At 40.8% G+C, this 26,570-nt stretch overlaps 1 protein-coding gene across 4 annotated transcripts in view; it reads left to right on the top strand.

Moving 5' to 3' along the window:
• Nucleotides 1–364: 364 nt before the first annotated feature.
• Nucleotides 365–26,570, top strand: part of ALMS1 (ALMS1 centrosome and basal body associated protein) — a 76,046-nt gene continuing 49,840 nt past the window's right edge. For 3 of the 4 annotated variants that reach the window (XM_056344569.1, XM_056344554.1, XM_056344543.1), the window contains exons 1-3: nucleotides 365–485; nucleotides 14,880–15,014; nucleotides 16,633–16,828. In XM_056344569.1, the coding sequence (XP_056200544.1) occupies nucleotides 420–485; nucleotides 14,880–15,014; nucleotides 16,633–16,828 (397 nt within the window). In that variant the 5' untranslated portion in view covers nucleotides 365–419. The remainder of the gene's footprint in view (nucleotides 486–14,879; nucleotides 15,015–16,632; nucleotides 16,829–26,570) is intronic. The other variant, XM_056344564.1, reaches the window with a different exon arrangement.

Here is a 26,570-nt window from a genome sequence, read left to right as displayed (position 1 = left end):
GTGTTAAGAGGTTTACTCCTGATTGTTGCTGACAGTCACACTCACTCGGAAAGCCTCTCATTTAACAGACATTTCCCGAGTGTGCGCCTACGGACAGACCACTCCGAGCCAGCGGGCGGCCCGACCAGCCGGGACTGGAGACCGGTCTGTGTGAGGAGACGCGGCGGAAGCGTTACCACCCGAACACCCCGCCCGCCAAAACTCCATCTCGCGCTCCCTCAGCCGTCGCTGGGCGGTGCCCGCCCCGCCCCGCCCTCCAACGGCCGCCCCGCCCTCCAACGGCCGCTCGCCGCGCGCGCATGCACGGGGCGGGAGGGAGCCCTGGCGCCGGGGCGGCGGCGCATGCGCGGCAGGGAGGGGCGGGCTGGCGCCGGCTCGCGTCCCCGCTGCGCGGAGAAGGCGGCTGTAGGGTTGGTGTTATGGAGCCGGGAGAGCAGGCGGAGGAGGAGGAAGATGAGGAGGAAGATGAGGAGGAGAGGGTTCCTGTGAGTACAGGGTCTGGTGGAGGGGTTTGGGCAGGCGGCTTTGAGGATAATGTGGCAGGGAGGCGGTAGCGGCTCTCAGCAGCCCCTCACCCCGTCTGCGGGCCTTGGGGAAGGGGGGTGTGACAGGCTGGTGCACCCGGGTTTCTCCTTCCACCCCGGGCGGGGAAAACTGGCTTAATCTCACATTCTGTCGCGGAAGGGACTGTCACTGGCTGATTTTTCTGGTCCAGAAAAAGAGGGATGCAACTGACCTGGCCTTCCCCCATCTCCTGCCCCGGAGAGAAGGGGGTCTGTGACCTGTCTGATCCCTCTCCACCCCCTGCAGTCTCTCCTGGGAGAAGGGTGCCTGTAACTGGCTTGGTTTTTCTTCCCGTTCTGGGAGGAGGGTGTGTGTGTAATTGTCCTGTTTCTTTTGTGCCTTATTCTGCCCTAGAGAGGGGTGGATGCGGCTGGCTCAGTCATTAACCCTCCTGGGAAGTCAGAACCAGGGGGGCTGGCATTGCCTTATGGAGCTATTCCTGCCCTAGAAGGGCTCATGCATGGCTCTGTACACTTTGCTGTGTTCATATCAAAGCTGGAGATGGGGAACAGGAGTTCTCTGGGGATCACTGGTGTCCATCGCATCCTGCCACCCCTATGTTCTCACCCCCATGTTCTCACCCCAATAATTGCCGTCTTGCTGAACTTGCCCCTTGTGACAACATTGGAAAGCTTTCTTCCCGTGTTGTTGCACTGTTCTGGTGCCTGGTCTTAACTGTCCTGCTGTCTTCATGGTAGTTTCTAGAAGTGTAAAGGGCTTGTAGCACCTGCACAAGTTCTGACTCTTGTGAACTGTTGGGAGTCATGTTTGTGCAGGGTGCTTGAACAGCTGGTGTCAGACACTTTGGTCTGGAGATGTTTAGTGATGTCGTGCCCACAGATCTGTGTTAGGAAGGTATAAGAGAACAACCCAAAATGAAAAGCTACACGATGGTGATCGTTCCAGAGCTTTGTCCCGGAACTCTGAAGGAACTCAGAGGCACAACAGCCAGATGGCAGCCAGTAGTAGATGCTATGTCAATTTTTACAAATGGTCCGTGGGAAGAACCACAGATTAGTATAGGTTTCAGTCTTATCAGAAGAAATATTAGAAACTAAAACAAGGAATGGAAACAGCCATGTGAATAAATATGACATATTAAAGGAAAGTCTGGACTTAACAAACATGTGAATATGGGAACTCAGTGTATCACAGATTCACGGAATGGTTTGGGTTGGAAGGGATCTTAAAGACCATCCAATTCCAGTCCTCTGCCATGGGCAGGGACAGCTGCCACTAGCCCAGGCTGCTCCAAGCCCCATCCAACCTGACCTTGGACACTTCCAGGGATGGGGCATCCACAGCTGCTCTGGGCAACCTGTACCAGTGTCTCAGCACCCTCATATAGCTAATGTCAACCTGCCCACTTTTAGTTTAAAGCCATTCCCCCTTGTGCTGTCACTGCAGGTCCTACTAATAAGTCTGTCCCCATTTTTCTTGTCAACCCCCTTTAAGTACTCGAAGGCCACAGTCTTAATTCAGTTTCCAAAAGCCTTCTGCTGAAGTACCTTCACCATATGTTTTCAGGAAGGCTAATTTGCAGCAGAATAAAGGGACAGTTCTTCCACTACTCTGCGTTCTTGTATATATTTAAGTAGAAATGAAATTAATTTGAATGCTGATATACAGACAAATTTCACAGTAAGTTCTATGTGATGTTATAAACTAGTGAACTTGTTTCCTGCTTCTTGTTTTACCTTTATAATAATCATCACAGGTCAGTTTATTTTGATCCTTTTTGGGTGTCAGGTTTTCTTGTTTTACAGTGGCTGTTGCTTCCTTCTCCATATTTGTTTTGCGCTGTGGTTTAACTGCTGCTCTGACAACCAGAGCTCAGCTCTGGGAATACCAGATGGAGCTGAGCCAAGCTTGTTGCTCATGTACTGCTGCTCTTCTGGGTCAAGGGGATGCAGGTGCAGACAGAGAGTAGGCCAGGCAGATCTTCTGTCTGTCGTAGTATGGCTGCTCTTACACCTTTATTGTATGTTTCTGTTGCAAGAGACTATTTTATCTGTAACTTTAAATGGCAAAGATTAGCACTGAAAACGTGTAACTTCTAACATGCAGGGTTGTGGTTTCATGAGTGCCATATAAATCAGCAAGCCCCAGCTCACCTGTTAAAAAAGTGACTTGTGCTGCTGTGCCCTGGTTGCTTGTTGTTGCCTCTGGGTTGTTCTGTCACATATTCCAACAGACAGCAAACCAGCACAGCTAGGCAGTGGATTGTTAACTGCAGTTAAAATTGGGTTAAGTAACACCTACTCAACTCTTACCTCAAGCTTTTGCCTACTGAAGAGAGACTGGGGACTGTATCTTCCAGCCAAAGTGCTAGTTTATGATAATTATGGCATTTATTTATTAGGCATTATGGAGCTTTTGCCATCAGACTGCAAGAGTGAGAAGAAATTCTGTAACCAATGTAGAGATACTTTTTACTATTTATGCAATTTCTGTTTTGGGAGTTAAAATACTTGGTTAGTTTCCTCTTTTAGTTTGTATTTGATTATGAGGATGCTTTAAGCCCTGTCCTCCAAATTTCTTGACTCTACATTTAGCTAAGCATACGTTTTACAAGTAAGATCCAGGAGGATCAAGTTTTTGGTTCTCATTCTTAAGTGCTGCAAACTGATGGCTGTAGTCCATCATTAATAGAAATATTTCTGCCTCCTTTTTGTTTTTTAAAGCTAGGTAGAAACATCAAACTAAGGTACCTACTGACAGAGCTAGCTTTTATTTAAATGGTTACTTAGTGTGGGAAAGATACAGCAATGAACATTTTTTTTTTTAAATACAGAGGATAGTACAACACAAATTACAGTTCTTGTAAGTATGATCTGAACAAAAAAAATAATTCAAAATCAGGGGCTACTCAGTGCTTTTTCAGTGATCCAAAGCTGAGAATGTAAAGAAGTAGCAGACCTTTCCATTACATAAAATCACTCAGGAATGCTGTTAAATGTTCGTATTGGAGTTACAATTTGGACAGCAAGCAGTTAATGGATTTTTGCACAGGAATGAAAATAAGATGGCTAAGCTACCTTGTGTGAAACTCAATTTTGTCTTTATTTGCAATAAGTAGACAAGAGATTGATGCTTGGAGGAAAGTTAATAGTTTTGATGTTTAGCTGTTAGATTGCTGAAGTGACTGTAGCAGTGTGATCATACTAGGAATTTAGCATCTTATAATTGGAAATAGGCTCTCACCTAGGCTGCCTTTCCTATGAGAGTTTGGACCAGGTGATCTTTCGAGGTCCTTTCTCACTGAGCTATTCTATGATTCTGTGAAACCCAAAATAAGTAATTCTGAATTAATAAAGAGGAATGCAGCTTCCACTGGAAAAAAATTGGGATAAACCCATAGTTTCACTTAGTTTTTACTCTGTGTGCCTAGTAGAAGAGCTTGTGGGTGAGCGATAGTACCTGGGGTGGTGGAGGCTTGAGAAGGTGACTGCTTAGGTCAAGTGGACTTACACAGTCCATAGGGCTGGACATGATGTGTCCGAGGGGGTGGTGGAGCTGGCTGATGTCATTAAAGTCCCTCTCTATCACCTTTTCAAAGGCTGTGATGAATGGGAGATTGTTCGTAGTAACCACAAAAAGGTTGATGTTCTGCTCTTTTTTTAAGAAGGGTAGGAAAAAGGACCTGAAGAACTACTACTCAGCTTAGCTGTTCAAAACCTAACTGGTGGTGTTCCTCTGGGGCCAATCCTTGGGCTACTGCTGTGTAATGCCACACTGGTGACCCAGGTGGATGGCGTGAGTGCACATGCATTGAGCTTGTGGATGATATGCTGGAGGACAGGGCTGCCATTCAGAGGGACCTTGGCCAGCTGGATTAATGGCCCAAGAGGAATCTCATGAGCTTTAGCTATGAAAAATGCATAATCCTCATGAGAAAATTCCCATACATCAGTATCAACTGGTGGCCCTTCAGAGAAGAGCCAGAGGACCTGGTGGACAGGAAGTTGAATTGGAGTTGACAGTGCACTCTGCAGCAGTGAAAGCTAGTTATGCAGTCGGCTGCATTAATAAAAGCAGAACTGGCAGCTGGAGGAACTGAATATTCCCTTCTCTTGGCCACAGCTGGATCCTGTCTCCTATTCCAGGCTGCTGGTACAAGAGAGAGGTCAGCAAAGTGGCCTGAGTCTGGTGGAGGCCACCAAGACAGTCATGGGGCTGGAACACATGGTGATGAGGAGAAGCAGCAGAGGCTGGGTTTGTCTGGCCTGGGGAGGAGGAGGCTGAAGTTGAGGATCTGGCAGCGGTGCTTTGCCAGAGGAGAAGGCAGAGGCAGGCTCTTCTTGGAGGTGCACAGTGACAGGACAAGCAACGGTGGTGTGTTGCAGTAAGGAGAAATTAACTGGAGACAAGGAAATCGGTTTTTCACGAGGAGGGGTGGTAAAGTGCTGGACCAGGACCCCCACAGACATGGTTGATCCCACATCCTTGGAACAAGTCACAAACTGACAGGATGAGCCTGACCTAGCCTTGAAGTTAACTGTGATTTGAGCAGGAGGTTGGCCTAGGTGACCTCCAGAGGTCTCTTCCTGCCTCAGTTACGCTGTGATTACATGAATAAAACGTCTACTTCAGGCATTAAGATGTATTCCAGTAATCAACTTTCAGATTGCCTTCCAGTGCCTGTGGCTGAGGTGTGACTGTGAACAGAGCGTGCTGTCACCTTAAGAAACTGAGTAAAAAGTAGGCAGAGTTGTTGCAGATCAGCAGTGATTAATTTTCCATTTGTTGTTTTAGGACACTCCATAAAGCTATTGATGTTACAAACTTGACAGTGGAAATGACTGGTTTCAAGAAATTCAAAACAATGTGCTAGCAGTCTTTGTAATTCAGTGTATATTGTGTAAATATACAGATTACTGTTCTGGAACACTTTCAGCACATCCCCAACAGTTTACTGTGTCGTGAATCTTCCCTTCTTGTGTTTGAGATGCACTGCACTGGTTCTGATCTCTTGTGGCTATTTGAAAGTCCAGTGTTTGTTGCACAAAAGTAATAAAACAGTTTTTGGATGAATGGCTCAAGAGAAACCTCCTAAGCTTTACCTGTGAAAAATGGGCAGTGTTTCTCACTGAGAAAGAAAATCCCCGTACATCAGTACTGACTGGTGGCCCTTCAGAGAAGGGTAAATTCTGTAAACAGAATTTACACAGCAGCTGCTGTACTCGTTGGTGATGCCTTCATGTTGGGTGGGAATGGTATGGGTCTGAAAAGTACTGCTAGCACACCAGTCCTTACTAAAAAAAAGGCCACCTTAAATAATTTGTTTCTCATACCTGACAGCACCAAATCATTGTTACATTCTTCTGAGTATTTTTGAAATCTAAATTATTATGTTAATAAATTAACTTCTGGTGTTGACCTGTTTGCAGACAATGTGAGTTTTGTTATTAATTTCAGTAGCTGGACTTAAATGCTAAAAGTTTTTGTTCAACTTGTGGTACTGGGCTTCTGGCCAAAAAAATCTCTGATGTGAAAACTGAGTCTGAATTTGAATGAGGCTTCTATTTTTTTTATTTTACTTTGTGTTCTGACAAAGTAGGGTTGATATGGAATATAAAGCCACGATAAATGAAATTGCTGGGTTACAGTGAAGTGCAGTTGCATTTGTGTAGCATTAAGGGAATTCTGAGTTTGCATGTAGCCTCTGAAGTGCTTTTGCTTGAGTGTTCATTACATGCTGATAATTGCTCCATGAAATGAGCAGGTAGGTATAAGGCAGCATGACCTACATTCTTTGTGTTCTGGCAAAACTGTTTCTTTAATCTTCAGGGACACAGTCATCAATTCCGTTGTAACAGGTAAATATGTGTCTGTTTCTCTATGCTCCTTTGTTCCTTCCCCACAGCTGGGGAAGACCTTGCCCTGCGGCAGTGGGTTGCTGACTCCAAGTGGCGTGAGGCTTGCACTGCACTGTTGTTGGTACAGGTGATTTAACAAAAAACCTTTTAAAAAAATCATAACCACATACAATTTGAACATAAACCAATGGACAAATGAAAACTAGAACTTTTTATAACGTGGTGCAAGTTGTGCAGCTATGAAGAAACCTCCAGTGAAAGGATTTCATTCATACATTTTTTGTGTCCAGTTATTCAGGAAACGTGCCTGGGGCTTGTAGGATGGGGACTTTTCTGCATCTGTATTCAAAATTAATTTTGTGTACGGACAGTCAAATTCATGCTTGTCTGAAATATAAAATGTTGTTTATTTAATTATTCATTAATTGTAGTTTTTATATCGTATACTTGTTTATCCACCAGGAGTAGGCGATAGAAGCACAGAAATGCAAGAATTTAGAACAAACTGTTTGAAACCACTTGAAATAATTGTTAAGAAAATACCCACTGTGACTATTAAGGACAATTGATTTCAAACCTGTTTAATTACCGTCTTTAGAGAGGGTAAGTGATCTAGTAGCTAAGCAGGTGGTGGAGTATGATTGTAGTGTGACCTCGGAAGAGTTTTTGGTCTTGGGACAAGCTAAGAAAACAGGCAGCAAGTTTGGAAGGCATTCCGGGTACAGTTTTTGATTGTTCTTTTTTTTTTGGCTTGTTCCTGTTTATTGTCTTTGAATTGGATGATTAGTATGGTGAGACCTACAAAATGAGTAGATAAGGCTATGCTGGGGTAAAGTGATAAATGCTTTGGAAATGGTATCAGAATTGGGAATGTTCTTGACAAAACAGGAAAAAATAGTTCCTGAAGTTAGAAAGATGAAATCCAGCAAAGGCAAGTTCAGAGTAGGATCTACCTTTAGCACTTATGTGATCACCTTTATTTGGTGTAAATGCTCACTGATGTTGGAAGAGTTAGTCCTGAACTCCGCTGCCTGTTTTTGCGGGGTTGATGATTTTGCAGCTGCATGTTCAGATGGATAAGGAAACTGAAACACAGATTTATACTGACTTACCTTGGCCACATACCTCTGATTTTTAGGAGGGAGAAATGAAATGAAGTGTTTGGAAGAAATTACAGTGTATTTCTGATGTTTTGGGAAGATTAGCTTAGAATTACTCATCTAGGGAGTTCTCTTTATATCTCTCTAGATCTTTTTCTTTGTTGTGCTGTGTTCTATTGTATTTTCAGTGGTTTGTGGGTTAGAATAAAATAAGGAGAGCTAAGCCTGGATATACAGGCTTTCAGTAGTTCAAAACTGGGAAATGTTCATAGTTATTTCTATGAAACGTAGCATCAGTTAAGAATGCCAAACGTGAGCTGCTGTTCCTACCATTTCAGTTAATGGCACTGTGTTGTGTGTGGGTGGTTGTAGCTGTTCAGCTTTATTTTTGTCTTTTCCTCTTATTATGTATTTAGCAGCAAAGCCTAAGTTCTGATGTGTTGGATTTAAGTAGGAAAAACCTTGTTAAATTTTAATAATTGGTGTTTAATTATACGGAAGGCCTTGGAGATGATTATACTAATTTACTAAATCCTAAATTCTTGCTTGCAACTGCTTTGTTGTGTATGCTGTACCCTGGTACACACAGTGCTAATATATGGCAGATTTCTTTGGTTGTGCTGTTCTTTAATATTGCTCTTTGGATTGAGGATTAAAAATGATATAATGAAACAGAATGTGCTGTTGCCTGTTTGCTTCTTTCCAGCTGCTAACCCATGAGGTCTGCCATTGTAAAGGACAGATTATTTCCTTTATGGTGTTTTGTTAATGCAGTGTCAGGTTCCTTTAAAGAGCAATGCTAAATGCATAGTGCAGCCTTATGTATGCAAGCATGAGAAACTACAGCTGATGAGTGTGTGGGCCTTAAGTTCTGCCACTTTGAGCTGGGGCATTTATTACATGAAAACACAAATCAAGCTTGGGTGCTAGCAGGAGAATCCTGCTTGTCTGGGAAGTATTTGACTTCAGGAAGTGATCATCTTTCCCTAAGGTCCTGCTATTACTTCAGTATCTAAGGCATGGTTGGCTTTTGATTCTCTTTGATTTCAGAGCATAAAATTTTGATATATGCAGTTCTGTAAAACTTGCATTTTTTTGTTTTCTTTGAAGGAAATTTTGAAAGAGCAAACTCCAAAGTCTTAGGTTTTTCTGTGAAAATTTCATGAAGTATATTGGTGTAACTAATATGCTTTGAGAGAACCATGAATATGGTTCTTGCGGTGATGTGCAAGAGCTGAATGATTTAAATAGCAGTTTTGGAATGGGTAAATGTATTGGTTTCACTGAGCATTTGCTAGGTGGGCTGCTCTGAAGTTGGGGTGGTAGGATTGCTTCCTGATTTGTGGAGCTTTCAGCTTATTGAATGGATGTCTTCCTGGGAGAACATAATTCATGGTAATTTTTCTTTTCACATGAGGTTTCTTGCATTGAATGCTACTAATATTTTTGGAGGAGCATGTTTCCGTGGAGAATTCCTGACTAATTATGTTGCTTTCTTGGGGGTCCTGCTTCATCTCCCTTCCACTCACCCCCAATTCAAATCCTCTTCCCCTTCCACCCACTAGGAGCATTGCAGACACCTCAGTAGTTCATGGGTGTTTTAGTAAGAAGCATTGACAGTGAGCTGGAAACCAGTACTGGTAAACCTGGATGGAGTTGGGAAACTAACAATGAGTGTTTCTTGCTTTTCTATCATTGTATTTTTTTCTGCTTGCTTAAACAAAAAAAAGTATGTTTCTTGTTTAGATCAGGGAGGTGCATGCTGCAGAATCATTTGAATTATGTTTTAACAGGAATTGACTCTGTAAATACGCTTTCTCTACAGTTCTGCCACTTTCTTCTACAGTCACTGTGCAGACCACTTTTCATGTTCATGATGCCATAGCATCACTGTGACAATGACAGCAGCTATTTACATGAAATATTTAAATAGGTGAAAGTTATCAATTATCTAATTATGATACAAACATTTATTTCATAGAGACCTGGAATGGTTTGGGTTGGAAGGGACCCTAAAGATCACCTAGTTCCAGCCCCCTGCCATGGGCAGGGACAGCTGCCACCAGCCCAGGTTGCTCCAAGCCCCGTCCAGCCTGGCCTTGAATGCTTCCAGGGATGGGGCATCCACAGCTGCTCTGGGCAACCTGTGCCAGCGCCTCGCCACCCTCACAGGGAAGAATTTCTTCCTAATAGCTAATGTCAATCTGCCCTCTTTTAGTTTAAAGCCATTCCCCTTTGTCCTGTCACTACAGGCCCTACTAAAAAGTCAGTCCCCTTCTTCCTTATCAGCCTCCTTTTAGTATTGAAAGGCCACTATTAGGTCTCCCCATAGCCTTCTCTTCTCCAGGCTGAACCACCCCAACTCTCCCAGCCTGTCCCCATATGAGAGGTGCTCCAGCTCTCTAACCATGTTTGTGGCCTCCTCTGGACCCGCTCCAACAGCTCGATGCCCTTCTTATGTTGGGGGCCCCAGAGTTGGAGGCAGTGCTGCAGGGGGGCCTCACCAGAATGGAGAAGGAGGGGAGAATCACCTTCCTTGACCTGCTGGCCATGCTGCAGGTGATGCAGCGCAGGATACAGTTGGCTTTCTGGGCTGCAAGTGCACATTGCCAGGTAATACTGAGCTTCTCATCAACGGGCACCCCGAAGTCCTTTTCCTCAGGGCTGCTCTCATTACAGGCTGCATTCTCCACCCAGCCTGTATTTGTGCCGGGGATTGCCCTGACCCAGGTACAGGACCTTGCATTTGGCCTTGTTGAACTTCATGAGGTTCATATGGGCCCACCTTTCAAGCCTGCCAAGGTCCTTCTGGATGGCATCCCTTCCCTCCAGTGTGTTATATCTTATTTCACATTCTCATTCATGCTTTAGTCTGTTTGGCTTGTGCTGCTGTAGGTGTTTGTGTTTTTGACTTTCTCTTATAACCATCAGGCAAAGACAGGTGAAGTTTCCGAGCATCAAATAAAAGATGTGCATTATGGTTGGATCAGACTATTTGGGAAATCAGCTCTGCCACTGATTTTCCATATTGTTGTACACGAAGTTCTCTGTGCCTTGTAAAGGAGGATAAATATTTATCATGCACATTCTGAAGCAGTGCTGTGAATCAGTGTTTGTGAAACATTTTTGGGCCTTTGCATGGAAGGTACTACATTAAGTACTCTTAGCAATAGTAATACTATGATTCCTTCCTGCTCTTCTGGGTGACTGATTATTTGAGCCTTTGGTAGCTCTGGATATAACTGTACTCTGAATCTTCTAGAATATTGCTATTTGTAGTAATCGCATCATAACTCATTAGCATTTCTCCACCAAATTCTTCTTGAGAAATCTGCATATGATACATCTTTGGCTCTGTTCTCCCAAAATAAGATTGGTGGAACCTTTCCCAAATTCTAATGTGAAATGAATGGGATTTGAAAACTGTAAGTGCTAAGAGAGCATTTGGGAGGAGGAAGTACTTCTGGGAAAGAAATATCCTCGAAGTGGAACCTCAGTTGTACTTTATTCATACTCTCATTTTATCCTCGTTTGCCTAAGACTTGTTCAAGTTAAATTCTCTCCTCAAGAAAGATTCTTGCTAGCTTCAGTTCAGTAGATAGTGAATTGTGCTTTTTTTTTCATTCTTTAATAAAATATTTTGATAAAAGATTATGACGTGAAGCTACAGGTAGAAGAAACCTGTTCAGATTATGTTTTTTCATATTATTTTTCTTGCAGTGTTGTGACAAAGAATACATTGCTCCAGGTGCATTGAAACCTTATAGAAAAAGGCTCAAATTCCAAGTTTGGCTATAAGGTTTAATGAGGTGGTTATCTTGATCATATTTTCTTTAGGTTGCCAGTCAACTTTTTTATTTTTCTGGAAGCGAGTTTAGCAGTAGGCTTTGGGAACTGAAGAATCGTCTTCATGTGAAGTGGTTCCTCTGGCATGCTGGTGGGTAGAGTGAGGGAACTCTGTGATGGAACTGCTGCAGCATAGAAAAAGTATTATAATTAAAGTGGCTGACAGGTATACAAGTAATTAAGCAATTCTGAGAGAAATTGCTCACTGTAGGCTAAAGAAGGCCTTTTTAAAGGGGAGAATGAAGAATAACATGAGCGATTTGGTGGTGCAGTCTTTTGTTCATTGTGTTCATCTTGAACGCTGTCATTACTCATCCCTTCTAATACCTTCTAGAACACCAACTTAATTAGCTATGCTCAGCATATCTAAATAAAATCAGTATCTTTTTTTTTGCAATTAGTTTTCTAATCACACTATGGGTCTCTTACCTAACACTATTAATTTCAAGTACCTAATGCTATTAATTTTCAGTTGGATTAATAAAGCTGCCCTTTTCTGAAGATGCGTATTGTAAACCCAGATTTTCAATAATAGGCCTTAATTTAATTACCGAATAGCTACTGGAATGATTTGCCTTCAGAGCTATTGTCACGTATGCTTCAGTGCTGCTTCTTTTAATGACTTGATTAGTATGAACAACAGGAACTAGGGGAATGTAATAGACATTGAGTATATGCATACAGGCTGAAATTATTATCTTTAGTCCTGATATAAAGCCCAAACAAACTTACTTTTGTGTGGGGAATTAATTTGGAAAAGTAGTTTCTGCCTGGTTGAGTCCTAGTTTCATAGGTATGATTTGCATATGATCAGTAGTAAACATTTTACTTTTGAGTCCTATAGCTTTTTAAAATTTGGACAAAAATATTCTTGTCATTCTTCAGAATAATCTGCTTGACAGTGCTGACCTGTATAGAAAGCTACATCTTGTTTTTATTTCAGTGATGCTGTTTTGTGGAAGGATTTAAGATGCCATGTGGTACTGAAATTCGGGAAACTGTTATCCTTCCAAAAGCTAAAATTTGAGATTGCTATCTAGAATTGAAGTTTTTTGTAGCTGTGCCTGAAAAATGCAGAGGTGTTGCCCCAATGATGTTCTTTAGTTTGCAATCAGACATCTGAGCAAGTGGCTTATTTTAAAGGAAAAGCTGTGTGTTTAAGGGTTGAAAGGTAAAATCTTGAATTGGACCCCCATCTCTTACAAGTAAAGTAGGCTGCAGTTTCCAGGGAGGCAGAGTTTAAGGATTACTTGTTCATGGGCAGAATTAGGGCTGGAGTTAATGGGAGTCCGTGTGATGCTTTGCCAGTGAGTCTGGGCAGTCCCCTGACCAAATAAATGCTATTTAAAGGCAAGAGGGGTTCAGCCCATCTTCAGCTTTGCATGTTCTTAGACTTAGTAAGGGTGAAAATAAGCTATGCCCTGGAAGGCTGGATGCTGGTAATTGGGAATTGGAGGGAAGGCCCAAATTCTTTCTCTGTAGGTAGACAACCCAGCCACAGGATGATGATTATATAAGGTGTCCCTTCAACAAGTGAGTCAAAATTGAAGGGGTTTTCCTCAGCTTATCTCTGAAATCTGTCAATCCACTGTCTCCATGGCATAATTAATGGCTTCTTAGGAATGCAAGAGATGGATAAATATTCATTTGTGATGGCTGTAATTTATTTTTTGTGGATGGATTGAAGATGATATGTTTTGTACAAGAATCACATTGAACTGAGGAGGTGCCATAAATAGTTGAGTGAACTCACCTTTCTTAAGTTCAAATATGGGCTAGCAATTTTGTAATAAAATTAAAAAAAAATCTTAAGCTTTTATTCACATGCTTTCCAGCTTTTTAGTGCATAAGAAGAGTGAAACAGAAACCAGGTGTCAGTTTAGCTAATCTAATAGGTAATATTCACATTTAAAGAAAACAACCTCAAATGCTGAATTTTACATGTTTCTTTTTACACTGAAGTGTGTCTGTGTTCTGGACTATTCTCTAAGCTTGTGTCTGATCTCTTAGAATGTAATTAATGTCTTTATGAAAACTTTTATTGTTTGCTTTTTTTGTGATAGTGGTTGCAAATGGTTTGCTCAGTCCATCAAGGTAGATCTGCGCTGCTGAATGGAAATTTTCGAATTTATATTGGACTAATTTATCAGAAAATCTGTTTAAAAAAACCCAAACACCGTTGTCACTGGAGGACTTCTTAACTGAAGGCACATATCCAACAGTATTATTCATGTGGAAGGCAGGCTTCTGGGAAATCATTTGCTTCTTTCTCACTGACCCTCTCCTTTTCTCAGTGTGTGACCTTTTACTGTGGCCCTTCACATGTTGCCACATTATGGGCTGTTTCAATTCTCATGGCAGCCAGGTACCACCAGGTAGTAGATACATAATTCATGGTACAGGAGTAGGTGATGAGGAGCTTCCTCCTGCCTCCGCCCCCACTGCAGTGTTCTTCAGATCCCAGCATTTGCTGGCTTGGTCACTAAAAAATAACTCCAAGGGTAGCTAGGCTTTTTAAAAATATATTTGTGAGTTAAATTGGAAATAGAGTTGATGTGAGGAAGAGGATGAGGACAGAGAGGGGCATAAAAGAGGTGGGGGAGCTACAAGTTCTTCTGGTTGAGGCTTCATGTTATATTGTTATATTAATAATATTACCTGATACTCAGTGCTAGTCTCTATGATTTTTTTTTTAAGCCGATAGCTACTTTCCTGGAACATTTTTATTCGGCCTGAAGCTTGATGTTCCAGAAATGGCTATTTTCAGACTTATATACCATTATGTTTGAACCTGACCGGCTTTCTTGTCTGGGCAAAGCTTGTACAGTTGCAGTGACCTCAGGCATGGGCTATTATGGAAGAGAAATCTCATTCTGACTTCAGAACAGCTTCTTCTGTTGCCTTGTAGGAAAAAAAATGTTACAGCTGCTTTTCTAGGCAACAGTTCAATTTAACTTCAGTTCATGCCCTTAAAGTATGTCAGGTATTGCTAAATTATAATATAGAAATCAACCTCAACTGGATTTAAGATACTTCCATAAGGTTGCTTTTAAAATCTGGTTTACAACATTGATATAAGTAAACCCCTTCTGTTTTAAATAAAATAATAAATAAAATAAAATTAAAAATATTACTATTAACCCCCCCAACAATCACTGTTAATAAATGAGATGGGGCAGATGCTGGAACCTGACTTTGACAAGGTGATGAGCTTTTTTGGTATTTTGTGGTTTACTCAGAGCTGCATGTACATGGGTTGGGAATGAGAAATAAATTTCTGGCCCTTTGAAATGATTGGCTAATGTGCAGAACATCATGCTTACTGTTTTTTGGGGTGTAAAGTGGCAAATGAATCTACCTCTTTTAGTTAAATTGTGGAACTCTGGATAATACTTTGGTCACTAACTACGTTGAAGCAGATGTCCAACCTTTGGCATTGGGGATGGCTTGAGTATTTTATACATTTCATTATCTGTTACTTAAATACATATATGTGTTGAAATACGAAGAAATTATTTTCTGTTTTGAAAGCATGTATTGTTTCTTTTAGCCTATTGCAACAACTCCACCACGTCGCAGCTGGAAGGAAGAATCCTTAAGCCACAGCAGTAGTGAAACCCAGGCATCAGTTACCAGTGGGATCTCCCTAGGAGAAGAAATAAGGCAGAAAGTTGCCATTAATCAGGTTATTTGTACTGTACTTTGTTTTGCTTGTGATTGAAGGTTAACTATGTGATTGAAAAGAATATTAACTGCTTTATCTGCATAATTTAGACCTCCACTGTCCTCACCCTGTAAAGTTCTCTGTTCCTGTATCTTGGAACCATGGAAAAATAGGACTGTTCTGAACTCTGACAGGTCATCTAATGTAGTCTTGATCCAAGTGGTACAAAGCTTTTTGACATTTATCCATTCAAAACTGAATCTACAGTAGTTCAGTGATTTGATTTCATTTGTTCCCCCACCCCTTCCCCCTCTTCCTATTTTCTGGTTATAAGCCTAGTATATTTTTCTAGTGTAACGTTTTCTTCTTTGCAACAGCACCTTTGATCAGTATTCAGTTTGTAATTTGCTATAATCCTGGTCCTGCTACTGCCTCTTAAATTATCTGATCTGTCTACCTCAAAATAGCTGCTTTACATGTTAGCACGGAGCCATGCTTCAGTTCATGTGAAATCTGACTACTTTTAGTGATGAGTTCATATGTGATTAAGAAAAAATGTACTGTCATCGTGATATAGTCATAATAGTTCGATCTGATGGATATACTGCCAAATACTTAATTACTCTGAGAATTGCATAAGATCACAGGTGTTTTGAAAAGACAGTTCATAAAAAAATTTGGTTTCCAAATGATTATAAGAATCTTGTGCAAAAATTATAGTTCATATGGCAGAATTCTGATGTGAAAAGTAGCTTTTAATACCTTGGTAGTGTTTCAAAAGGTAGAAGAGCTTGCAGCTCTTAAGTAGGAATAGTACTGTACTTCGGCCATCGCTGGGACACTTAATTGTTTCTATTAACATATAGAATCATAGAATGGTTTGGGTTGGAAGGGACCTTAAAGATCTGATGATAATGCTTTGCCTTATAAATGACTGATATTCTTAATTCTCTGCACTAAAGACTGGTCTGTGCCTTTTCTATAATTAAAATTTATCTGTTTAATTACTTCCCCAGTAATCCCAATGCAAATTCTTTAATGAATTATGTGAACTAAAGATGCTTCTTTTGATTTGAACATGAACTGAAAATCTTTTTCTTAAAATATACCGAAGAGTTGGTTAGGATACTCAGGCATTATCTGTGTGAACTCAGAATTTCTGTAACTAGAGACTTTATTTAAAGACAAATCAGAAACCGTTCTGCTTGTTAATCCCCAGTTGTATGATGCAAACCATCTTTACTACACAGTGTCAGGAACTGGATTGGCCTGGCATCCTACTGAACTGTTTGTCCTTACCACAGTTTTTCTTTAAGTGAGAGATTTCATTCTGGTTTGGAAAAAGTCTTCTGCAGTGGCAGGATTTGGAGATGGAGCTCAGTTTCAGACAAGTGATGGAAGGCTGGTGATCATATAGTGAGCGATGACAATTTAGGCAGTAGTGAGGATTGACTCTGGACTTCAGGAGTTTATAGCACATCATAATTTTACATTAAAAACTGAGTATTTGTACAGAATTTAGAACCAATAATTCCATTGTTTCACAACTTAGTCATTATTTCCTTTGGAAGTAGGTCTTATAAAACTTTCTTGATGCTAGAGCACTTTTTTTTTTTTTTATCTCCCCACCTGTTCTTAGGGAATTGAGTCATGGTATCAGCTTCCAGCAGCAGTGGATGCCAGCCGTTTAACTGCTGCCTCAGAGACAAAGCTTTGCCTGACTTGTGATAGAAATGACCTGACGGAGTTCCCTACACTGGAGGAAGGAGTTTTGCCTTCAGCAGAAGCATCTGGAAGGCAGTTTCCTGGAGATACAGCACATGGCTTACTGCTGGGTATGTTCAAAGTTGCCTTTTACTTAACTGCAAAACAATTAGGATCTTACTTTTCCTTTTAAATCAATCCCTGACCTGGATTTGACTTCTCTTACTGAGAACTGGTGTTTACAAGGTACATTCTATGTAATTTTGTTGTCAAAGACCATCTTCAAAACGAGATAAGGGCTTGTGTAACTTCCCTGGATCTTTTAACAGGTGAACTGATTTTATTTCTTCTCTGGTAAAACTGTAGTCTTATTTTCCTTTAGAATTAGTAGTAAACTTGAGTAAAGTTAGAAATTTTTTTGGGTTCTCTCTAGGTGAGGTGATAGTTCTCTGCGTCCTTAAAATTACAATGAAATTTTAATTTATGTAGATTTGTTAGTAAAAAATATTTGATAATTTTAGAATAGGAGATGTAATAATAAAGTAGACATAATTGCATTGGTAACATGAAAAACAGTTTGATAAAACTGTGGGTATGCTTGCACCCCTTTCTCACATACTGAAGCTACTGTGCACTGCTTCTATGTTTCACTGCATTTTATAGGAGATCTTTATAGACAAAGTAATCCCCAAATACAGGTTTAAAAGTTTTTCAGTAGCTCTTTACAAAGGTATCTTACAAGTGTTACTGCTCTTTAAGTAATCAGTATATGTATTCCTTTTCAGATAAGAGGAAAAACTGAGGAATTATAGCTAGAAGTACTATACTACTGCAAGATTTAACCCAAACTATCCAGATAAGGGATTTGCTTATGTAGGAAGCTAGTGTAACAAAGACTACATGGAAGGGGAAGGTGGTAATTGTGTGCAAAATGTTAAGTAAGTTGATGTTTACCCACTTCTACTGTTGCACTCACAAGCACCAACTGTTTTGTTTCTTCCCCCCTCCCCGCTATCCCCCCATGAGTAATCTAGCTTGCCTGTAACACGGTGGCCTAGCATACTGGCTGTCAAGTCCTGGAGTGGTGCTTTGCTGTAGTCTGCTGTCCTGTTGGCCTGACAGAGAAAGGAGCTGTGTATGTCAAATGGAACAACCTTGTTGTCATCCTTCTGTTGTCAGAGCACAGGACCTTCTGCTAATGAGTGTTCCAGTGCTTAAACACAAGTTTATACACACAGTCTTCATTCATATCAATATTACTATCTTTGTTACAAGTCCTTACATTTCCCTCTGGGTTTGGACAATACCCATATTGGAATGTAGCACATTAATAGGGATTTTGATTCTTTCCAATATATTCGTCACCTGGGCCTCGGAATGTAGAACACCCATTTTAGAACACCCATTTTCAATTGGTGTGCTGTCTTCAATATTGCTAATTACAGCACTAAGATGTGAAAACCCATGTGCATTGTATTTACGTATTACAAGTGTTACCATTAACAGTGTGGTTTGGAATAAAAAACCCTCATCTGTGGGGTGTTAAAGCCCTGTTTGTAGTACAGCTGTGAGCATCCTTTAAGAATAATGCAGCAATGGTGAACAGTTAGGGTTTCTGCATCACTTAATCATAATGGCTATTGTTTTTCTAGCTTAATGTGTTTTCTGACTTGATGTTTCCTTGTACTTTAGCTGCTTCTTCTATTTATCGTAATTCACCAATGTTTGCTCCAGCCATACTAATCTCAGACTAGCACACTTCCACATTCCGTAATTCTGATTAGCTGTTGCACAATGGGTGGGCGCTGTATGTGTTTCATCCTGGATATACACAGGAAGGACGTTACTGTTTTTTTTTTATGTGGGGTTCAGTTTATTGATGTGATCCCCAGCAGGCTGGGTACAGGGAAAGAATGTGCACACAGCTGTTTCCAGTATCATAGGTGAGAGGAATATTAACTGCAGATCGGTGCTAGTGTGCAAGTAGCTGTTGCTGCATCAAGTACAGCATTCTGCAGGCTGTATTCATGTAGGACAGATGAATTTGTTATAACTCCATTTTTCATAATGTGTTTCTAGCTCTATTAACACACCATTAATGATTCATCAAGCTCTCACTTTAGGTATCCAAAGTGACTGATGGATTATTCAGCCTGGAGAAGAGAAGGCTATGGGGAGACCTAATAGTGGCCTTTCAATACTAAAAGGAGGCTGATAAGGAAGAAGGGGACTGACTTTTTAGTAGGGCCTGTAGTGACAGGACAAAGGGGAATGGCTTTAAACTAAAAGAGGGCAGATTGACATTAGCTATTAGAAAGAAATTCTTCCCTGTGAGGGTGGCGAGGCGCCGGCACAGGTTGCCCAGAGCAGCTGTGGATGCCCCATCCCTGGAAGCATTCAAGGCCAGGCTGGACGGGGCTTGGAGCAACCTGGGCTGGTGGAAGGTGTCCCTGCCCATGGCAGGGGGCTGGAACTAGATGGTCTTGAAACTCCATTCTGACCCAAACCATGCTGTGATTCTATAATTATTTTTGGTATTGTAGCGGGGATTGTGCATCTATTATTTGGCGGTCATCTTTATTTTTGATGTTAAATGTCCTGGTTTTTATTTCTCCTGATATCATGGTTGTATTATGTTCCATGCTTGGAATTTACACCAATCTAGACACATGAGGGGTTTTTTTGTTTGTTTTCTCCCCCCCTTCCCCCAGGCTGTTTGTTTATATTTTTGTGGCAATAAACCACCATTTATAGTGTTTACTGTCCTATTAGTAATCCTTATTGCTACCACTTGCATTTGGGTGCAATTTATATATATAAGTAATATTCTCCATTTCTAACATCTCTACTTCAGAAAAGCTAGGCGTTTCTGTTGCTTCCTTTCACATCTATTCATCACAGTTGAGTTGAAGATTGGTTTGGGAAGTTTCAAGATTTAGTATTTCACCTTTATCCATTCTTAGTTACATTCATTTTCTCCCATGTGGAGTCAGAGTATTCTGGTCAATTCTGGTGCTATAATTTTTAGTCCACTGGTAGTAGTACATCTTTGAAAAAGAAAACTTCTCTTTACAAAGATGCAGCGTTATTCTCTGCATCTTAAGATACAAAGCATGTTATAGATTCATTGTAATAATTTCTAATAAACTTCAAAATAATGGAAACGGAGAGACTCACATTTTCAGTCATTGCTGTTAATCATAGTTAACATATCTGTCCCCAACTTGTTTCTTATGGAAATAAAGCCAACTTCTATCAGATCCATTTTTCTTGTTAATTTATTTGCTCATTTTTTTCCTCTTGCTTTCTAACTTCAAGCTTCAGCTGTGGGCGTTAATCAGCAAAGTATTGTATCTTCCCCTTTTTGTACACGTACATTTAATGAAACCAAAACTAACAAATTCAGAACCAAGTAATGTGTGGTTAACAATACCCATATGACTGAAGTGGTGTACTTCTGTGCTTTCTATGGGGGACAAAACTAGCCAAGCCTGTTTTCAGTAGCTGTTTTAGTTACCCAAGCTAGAATGTTTTCCTTGCTTGTCTTACTTTATTTGCGTTATTTCCATTTATTGCATTTCTGCTTCCTTGTGTGTCCAAGTTACTGTGCGAAACAACTGTTCACCAGACCCCCAGACATGACTGTTAATCGGTTGATTCTGCTCTTAAGTTTGCAGTTGTTGCATTTAGACATAGATTTCTGAGGTTTTTTCAACTCTTAAATGCCAGTTCTAACATCAGTGATCATGCACTGTATGTTAACATTTGGCTTCCAAAATTAGCTCTGTCTCAATTCCAGCTGAATTGTTAATTTTTCCTGCACAAACCTTTGTGTATGTATACTGTAACTTACTGTTGTGTCATCTGTGAGCTTCTTACCTGCTCATAAAGCTTTTTCTTTCTTCTTTATTTTATGATGTCCCACCTAGATTCCTTTTATGCATGTACTTGCAGACACTTCCTTGGAAACACGTAACAATGCTGTTACTAAGCCTAAAGTGTTTCTTTTGAATTGATACCCCTTAGAGCAGGGGTCCTCAAACTTTTTAAACAGGGGGCCAGCACGCGGATGAAGTGGCAGGCAGTCATCTGTGACTGCTTGGTTTCCCCCCCAACCCCCGGTGGGGGAGGGTGGGGGGGTTCTGTAAATACCAGGGGCCGGATTGAGGACCCTGGGGGCTGTATCTGGCCCGCGGGCCATAGTTTGAGGACCCCTGCCTTAGAGGATCACTCTGCAAAAGCAGGTGTTACTCTTCCCATTAAGTTATTGTATTTGTGACTGACTTCTCCAGGATGTAACTGAAATTGCTGAATAAAGGTGTTTCTAAAGCTGCTTTCAGTACACGGTTGGGCTAGGGTTTTTCATGAAAAAACTAAATTATTGTAGGCAAATAACATGATTGCTTGTGGTATTATAAAATAAACCTGTATTGCTTCCAGTTAACTGAAAGTTGAACACGCAGTTTGCCATTCCTGTACTTGCTTGTGTAATCCTACTTGTATGTAGGTTGCTTCTGGGGTTTTTGTTTGTTCTGAAGTTAAACAACTGCTTAAGGGGATGGAGTTGAAATTGCGTTGGGAATAGCGTGGTAGACATTCATAGCAACTCTTGAGGGTTTTATGAGTTTGGCTGTTATTGCAGTGTACAGCTTTTTCTCATTTTCATCAGTTTCTGTGGTTATTTTGATAATCTATCCTTTGTGAAGGAGCCTCTAAGAAGAGAGAGTATCTCTGGTGGACTGGGATTCTGAGGTTCTGGTTCATACTGAACCCAACCCCTCTGAGGCCCAAAGCTGAGTGCCTTCCACTGTAGGTCTCACACTGATGGTTGCAACTAGCCCTTGTGTCTCCTGTTATGCTTTCTTCAAAGACTGAGTTTGGCTTTGCTAACTTGGATTATCTGGTTCAAAAAAATTGCTGTTTCTCTGCTTGAACCTTGTTTTACTTGTTCAGGGATTCTCTAGTAACTTTGTAGTGGTGAATACACATGCATTTCCATTTAAGACAGAAGATGACTTCTATCTGTAAAAGCAGAATCTGGTATGACGTTAGAGTAGAGATAAACATCTACTGAAGGAACTTTTAAAATCCTGCGTGTGATACAAAAGTGTTAAAGGGAAGACCAGCACTTTTTTTTTATTTCTTAAAAATTTCAGGTAACTTACTGGAAATCCCAAGCATTTGCCCGTAGAAAGTTAATGTGTTGCTTTTAGTCTACACTGGATAAGCCTTTTTGATTTTCTTTTTTTAGACAAAGTGTTAGGAAGATGGAGGGAGGTCCTATTCTAACATAGCAATACAGGCACACAGGCTTTGTATAGCTGAATTAATTGCTGGCTGCTGTGGGTTTGGAACTACTACAGAGATGTTTTCAAAGAGGTTTTCTCCTTTATGAAATAAAACCCACTCTTGACTATCTCATGTTTGGGTCTACAAACAGCTTTGTGATGCAAAGCCATGTGAACATCCAGCGAGTTGCTGTCTGGTTAGAGTTGCTTAATACTGAATAAAACCCCCTTTTTTGTTTTGCCATATAGGAAATTGAGGTTGAAGATAGAAAGTGGAAGGACACGGTAGGTTAGGCATTCTGCGTCTTCACCTACATCCTCTGTGTAAGGTTGTTGTATTTAGTATGTTTTATAACATTTTGTTCCCATTATTGTCATTTGCAGAACCGGAAACCATTTCATAAAGAAAGATTTCCTGATATTTGTCAGGTTTTGCATTTTAAATGCAACTGGAATTAAAGAGGAAGCATAAGGCTTTTTAATATGATACAAAGATGTGAGAATTCTCTATACTGCTGCTATTTTATTTGTTGCTCTCTAGAGAGTGTGCCAGTAGCTACAGGCTTTTTGTATATGCACTTACATTTACAGATATAGGAGGAAAGGTGAGAGGGAAAGGAGGAACATAAGCTATAATACTAATTTTGTTCCTTTTCTCTTCAAAAGTGTTTTGAATTTCATATAGGGAGGGAGGGAAATCACAATGACAGTTGTATTGAAATTGCTCCTCTTACATTGTGGAACAGATTGACAAAGCCAAGAAGGTTTTGTTTTTGTTTTGCCTTCCTTTTTTATCTTCCACAAATGGCAATTTGACTCTGGCATTCAGAATTGTCAGCAGGCTGTAAGATAAAGTAGCGTGCCCAGCTTTGCTTGTTCAGTGAATTCAACTGTGAGGAAGCTTTTGACCTTCAGAGCGACAGCAGGAAGAATTACTGTTTTGACACGAGATGCTTGAAGAGTGTTGTACTGACGTCACTTGCTGCTTTAAGCATCAAGCACCAGCTTCTCTGCCTGCAAAACCTAGGTTATGTCTTGAGTGTAATGAGCCCCTAAATCAATGTAAGCATCCCAAATATGATAGTAATGATCTTTCTGCCTCATGAAGAAAAGTTACTGAAAATATTAGAATTCATGTGCTATAAGATTAAAAAATGCCAGAGGAGGTAGAACATGTGACATAGCAGGAATTCTATATTATATATATAAAAAATTTGGTTTTGTAGCCCCAGTTAAATGTCATCTGTTGAACTCCTCAAGGGTGCTTTTACAGGCCATCTCTGCAGGTTGCTGCAGCGGGCAAGCTGGAAGAGAGGGTTTCCATTGAGGATGTGGCTGCAGTGAATCTTGACTATTCTTTCCTCCTTTTTTTTTCTGTTCCCTTTTTTCCTCACTCTTCTTTCCTGGTCTTGTCAGTCATCTGCTGTTTCAAGTCAGGGATCACCACCACAGTTCCTCAAATTGGAAACCCCTGAGGAATCATAGAATGGTTTGGGTTGGAAGGGACCTGAAAGATCACCTAGTCCCAACCCCTTGCCATGGGCAGGGACACCTCCCACCAGCCCAGGCTGCTCCAAGCCCCGTCCAGCCTGGCCTGGGACACTGCCAGGGATGGGGCATCCACAGCTGCTCTGGGCAGCCTGTGCCAGCGCCTCACCACCCTCACAGGGAAGAATTTCTTCCTAATAGCTGATCTAAATCTCCCCTCTTTTAGTGTAAAGCCATGCCTCCTTGTCCTGTCACTGCAGGCCCTTGTAAAAAGCCCCTCTCCAGCTTTCCTGTCAGCCCCTTTAGGCACCAGACACTGCTCTAAGGTTTTCCCAGAGCCTTTTCTTCAGCCTGAACAACCCCAACTCTCCCAGCCTGTCCCCAAAGCAGAGCTGCTCCAGCCCTCGTACCATCTTCATGGCCTCCTCTGGACCTGCTCCAACAGGTCCGTGTCCTTCCTTTAGGGTACTGTCAGCCTAAGGCAGATTTCTGACACATGGCAAAATCGGAACACCCCTTGGTGGAGCTGGGGGAGCAGGACTGCCTGAAATGGAGGCTAAACTGAGGGTACAGTTTTGCAGTGTATTTGGTCGGCTGAAGTCTGCTACTGAAAAGGAAGAGTCTGGCTTTTCCTTGTTCTGCATGCTTGTTGCTGCTGCATCCCCTCTGCTAAACCCACTGTGTGAATCTGTGCAATCAGATCAGCTTGCTGTTTGGATTGAAATGTAATAGCAGTTTTGGAAATGGAGATGGTTAAATTTCTGAGTTCTCTTGCCTTTGCAAGAAAAGGAGAGGGAAACACCTCTCTGGGCTGGGGTGGAGAGATTTGAGCTGTCCCTTCCTGCTGAGATGTAGTCTTGCTACTTCCAGTAGAAATAGAGAGTTTGATGGCTCTTGTTTAGGAGTACATGTAAGAGGCTGAGGAGGGAGGGAAGAGAGAATTGAAGCAAGACTTTTGTGCTGTTCAAATAACTGTTGAAGCCGTTCTGTTGTAGATAGCCAGCTACATTGTATTGTGTGTTGATGCACCCAGAAGTGTCTTGTTTGTCACCTAGGTTTGTGTAGCTTCAGCGTTTTACATTGGATTCTTGTTGTATATTATCTGAAGTTAATGACCAAATTTCTGTTCTTGCATATGTGCATACAAAGGTAATCGGGTCACCTTTAATCTTCTCTTTGATTACACTAAACAGATTTAGTTCCAGGAGGCTCTTATGATGAGGCATGTTTCTTCAATCTTGTAGCAGTTTCCTCTGATCCTCCTGTGATATTTGCAACTGGAGTTATGGTCCTCAGAACCTGCAAATACCATTTCAGTAGTAGTTTCAGTACAAGGTTGGAAAGAATAGTTCTTGTAACTACTTATTCACTATTCTTTTTATATATAGCTGAAAATTTTGCTTGCCATTTTGGATACAGTATTGCGCTGGCCTCATATCAGTGGTTTGTTCATGGTGACCCAAAGTCCTCGTCTAAGTTGTTGCTTGCCGAGGTAGCTCTTGACTCCTGTTGGATTTGCTGGGGTGCTTTGTTTCCCACCAAGGTAGGGCTGGACTTAGTTGTACTAAAACTTGTATCCTTTGCCATGCTGTGATGCCAGGTGACCCAGGCTGCCCTGTATCAATGGTCCGTGTAGTTCAGTATTCATTGCTTGGCAGATACCTGCCTCATCTGCATGCCAGCACTGTAAGACCCTAGGGATTTCTGGAGTTTCAAATAGGGCAGGGACAAGAATGGGTCTTGAAGGGACCCACTAGATGCAGTGAGGATTTCCTATTTATTATTGTGCGTGCAGAATGCTAAATTGTTTTTCATCTGTTTGAGTGCTTGGTCAACTTTTTTAATACAAACATTGAGTGGTACTTGAATTTTTGTTGATATAATATATCTTTAAAGCATTGATTTATCAACCCAATGTTGTGACTTGTGTGTGTGTATATATATGTATATGCACATTTATTTTATCAATATATGTGTAGGTGCATTATGAAAAAATGGCTTGGCAAGATCTATTTCTGACAGCATTTGACAGTTTTTTAGTTATTTTTGGTTCCCTCCCTCAGTCTTTTTTGTTTCTTCATTTACAGAGACAGCATACCCTGTCTTTATTGTGTGGAAAAAGGTTTTTCTTTAATAACTTCTGATTTTCAATTAGCTTGAAAACACATTTTAATTCAAAGTAAAGAAGTTAAGCTGAAAATCAGGAAAGCTTATTTTCCTCTACTATTGTATGAATAAAAATGAGATGCCAGTTCTGAAAACATGAAGTGTATCATGATGTGAGATGACAAGTCTAATTTGATAACTGCAATTACTATTGTCTTTGTTCACTAATATCGTTCTAAATGTTAAAGAAGGTTTGGGAGGGGAAAAAAGTACATCTAACACAGCCAGGATAGTTTAGATTCTAACTGGCTTAATGTTTGTTTAAAATACATGTTTTTGCATCTTTAATGCAGTTCTGTATCCAAGCTAATTATGATTAATCTACTCAGTATTTTCAAGTATAACAACAAAAAATTGTTCGAGTAAATATACACTAAACAGAATAAATGCATTGTAAATATTATCTACTCCCAGTTAGTGGTTGGGAATAAGGAATCTAATGTGCAAGCTCTGTTTAGTTCTAAGTCAGTGTCAGCCACTGAAAACAAACCTCTGTTTTCTGTAAAGACCATTTTAAATAAATGCTAAGGAGAGATTATAGTGAATTAGATCAGTCTCCTGTTCAATGATTTTAAATCACAGTTCAAATTGTGATTAAAATCACGTAAGTACCAATCAGTCTGGTACATTAGACCACAGTCTAGGTTGTGCTATGTAATATAACGGAGTCCTGAGACACTTTTATGTTATAAATGAGACTTCCCTGACCTTGTTCCATATTTTCTTGGCCTCTGCTCCTTCTATGCTGATGCTGCCATTTTCTCCTCTACTTTTTCTGTACTTCCATGTGTGTTACAGTTATTTTTTTTTTCAACCAGCTTTGCACAGGTGCTACCAGTCTACATTAGAGGCTCTTTTGAATGCCTCCTCTTGTCAAATTGCTTAGGAGTAGCTATGCATACTTATTTTTTTAAAGATACCTATAATTCTG

The sequence above is a fragment of the Falco biarmicus genome, chromosome 1 (genome assembly GCF_023638135.1).
Source record: "Falco biarmicus isolate bFalBia1 chromosome 1, bFalBia1.pri, whole genome shotgun sequence".
In the NCBI taxonomy this organism is placed as follows: Eukaryota; Metazoa; Chordata; class Aves; order Falconiformes; family Falconidae; genus Falco; species Falco biarmicus.
Note: the sequence above shows the minus strand (reverse complement) of the source record. Positions and strands in the feature narration are given on the sequence as shown.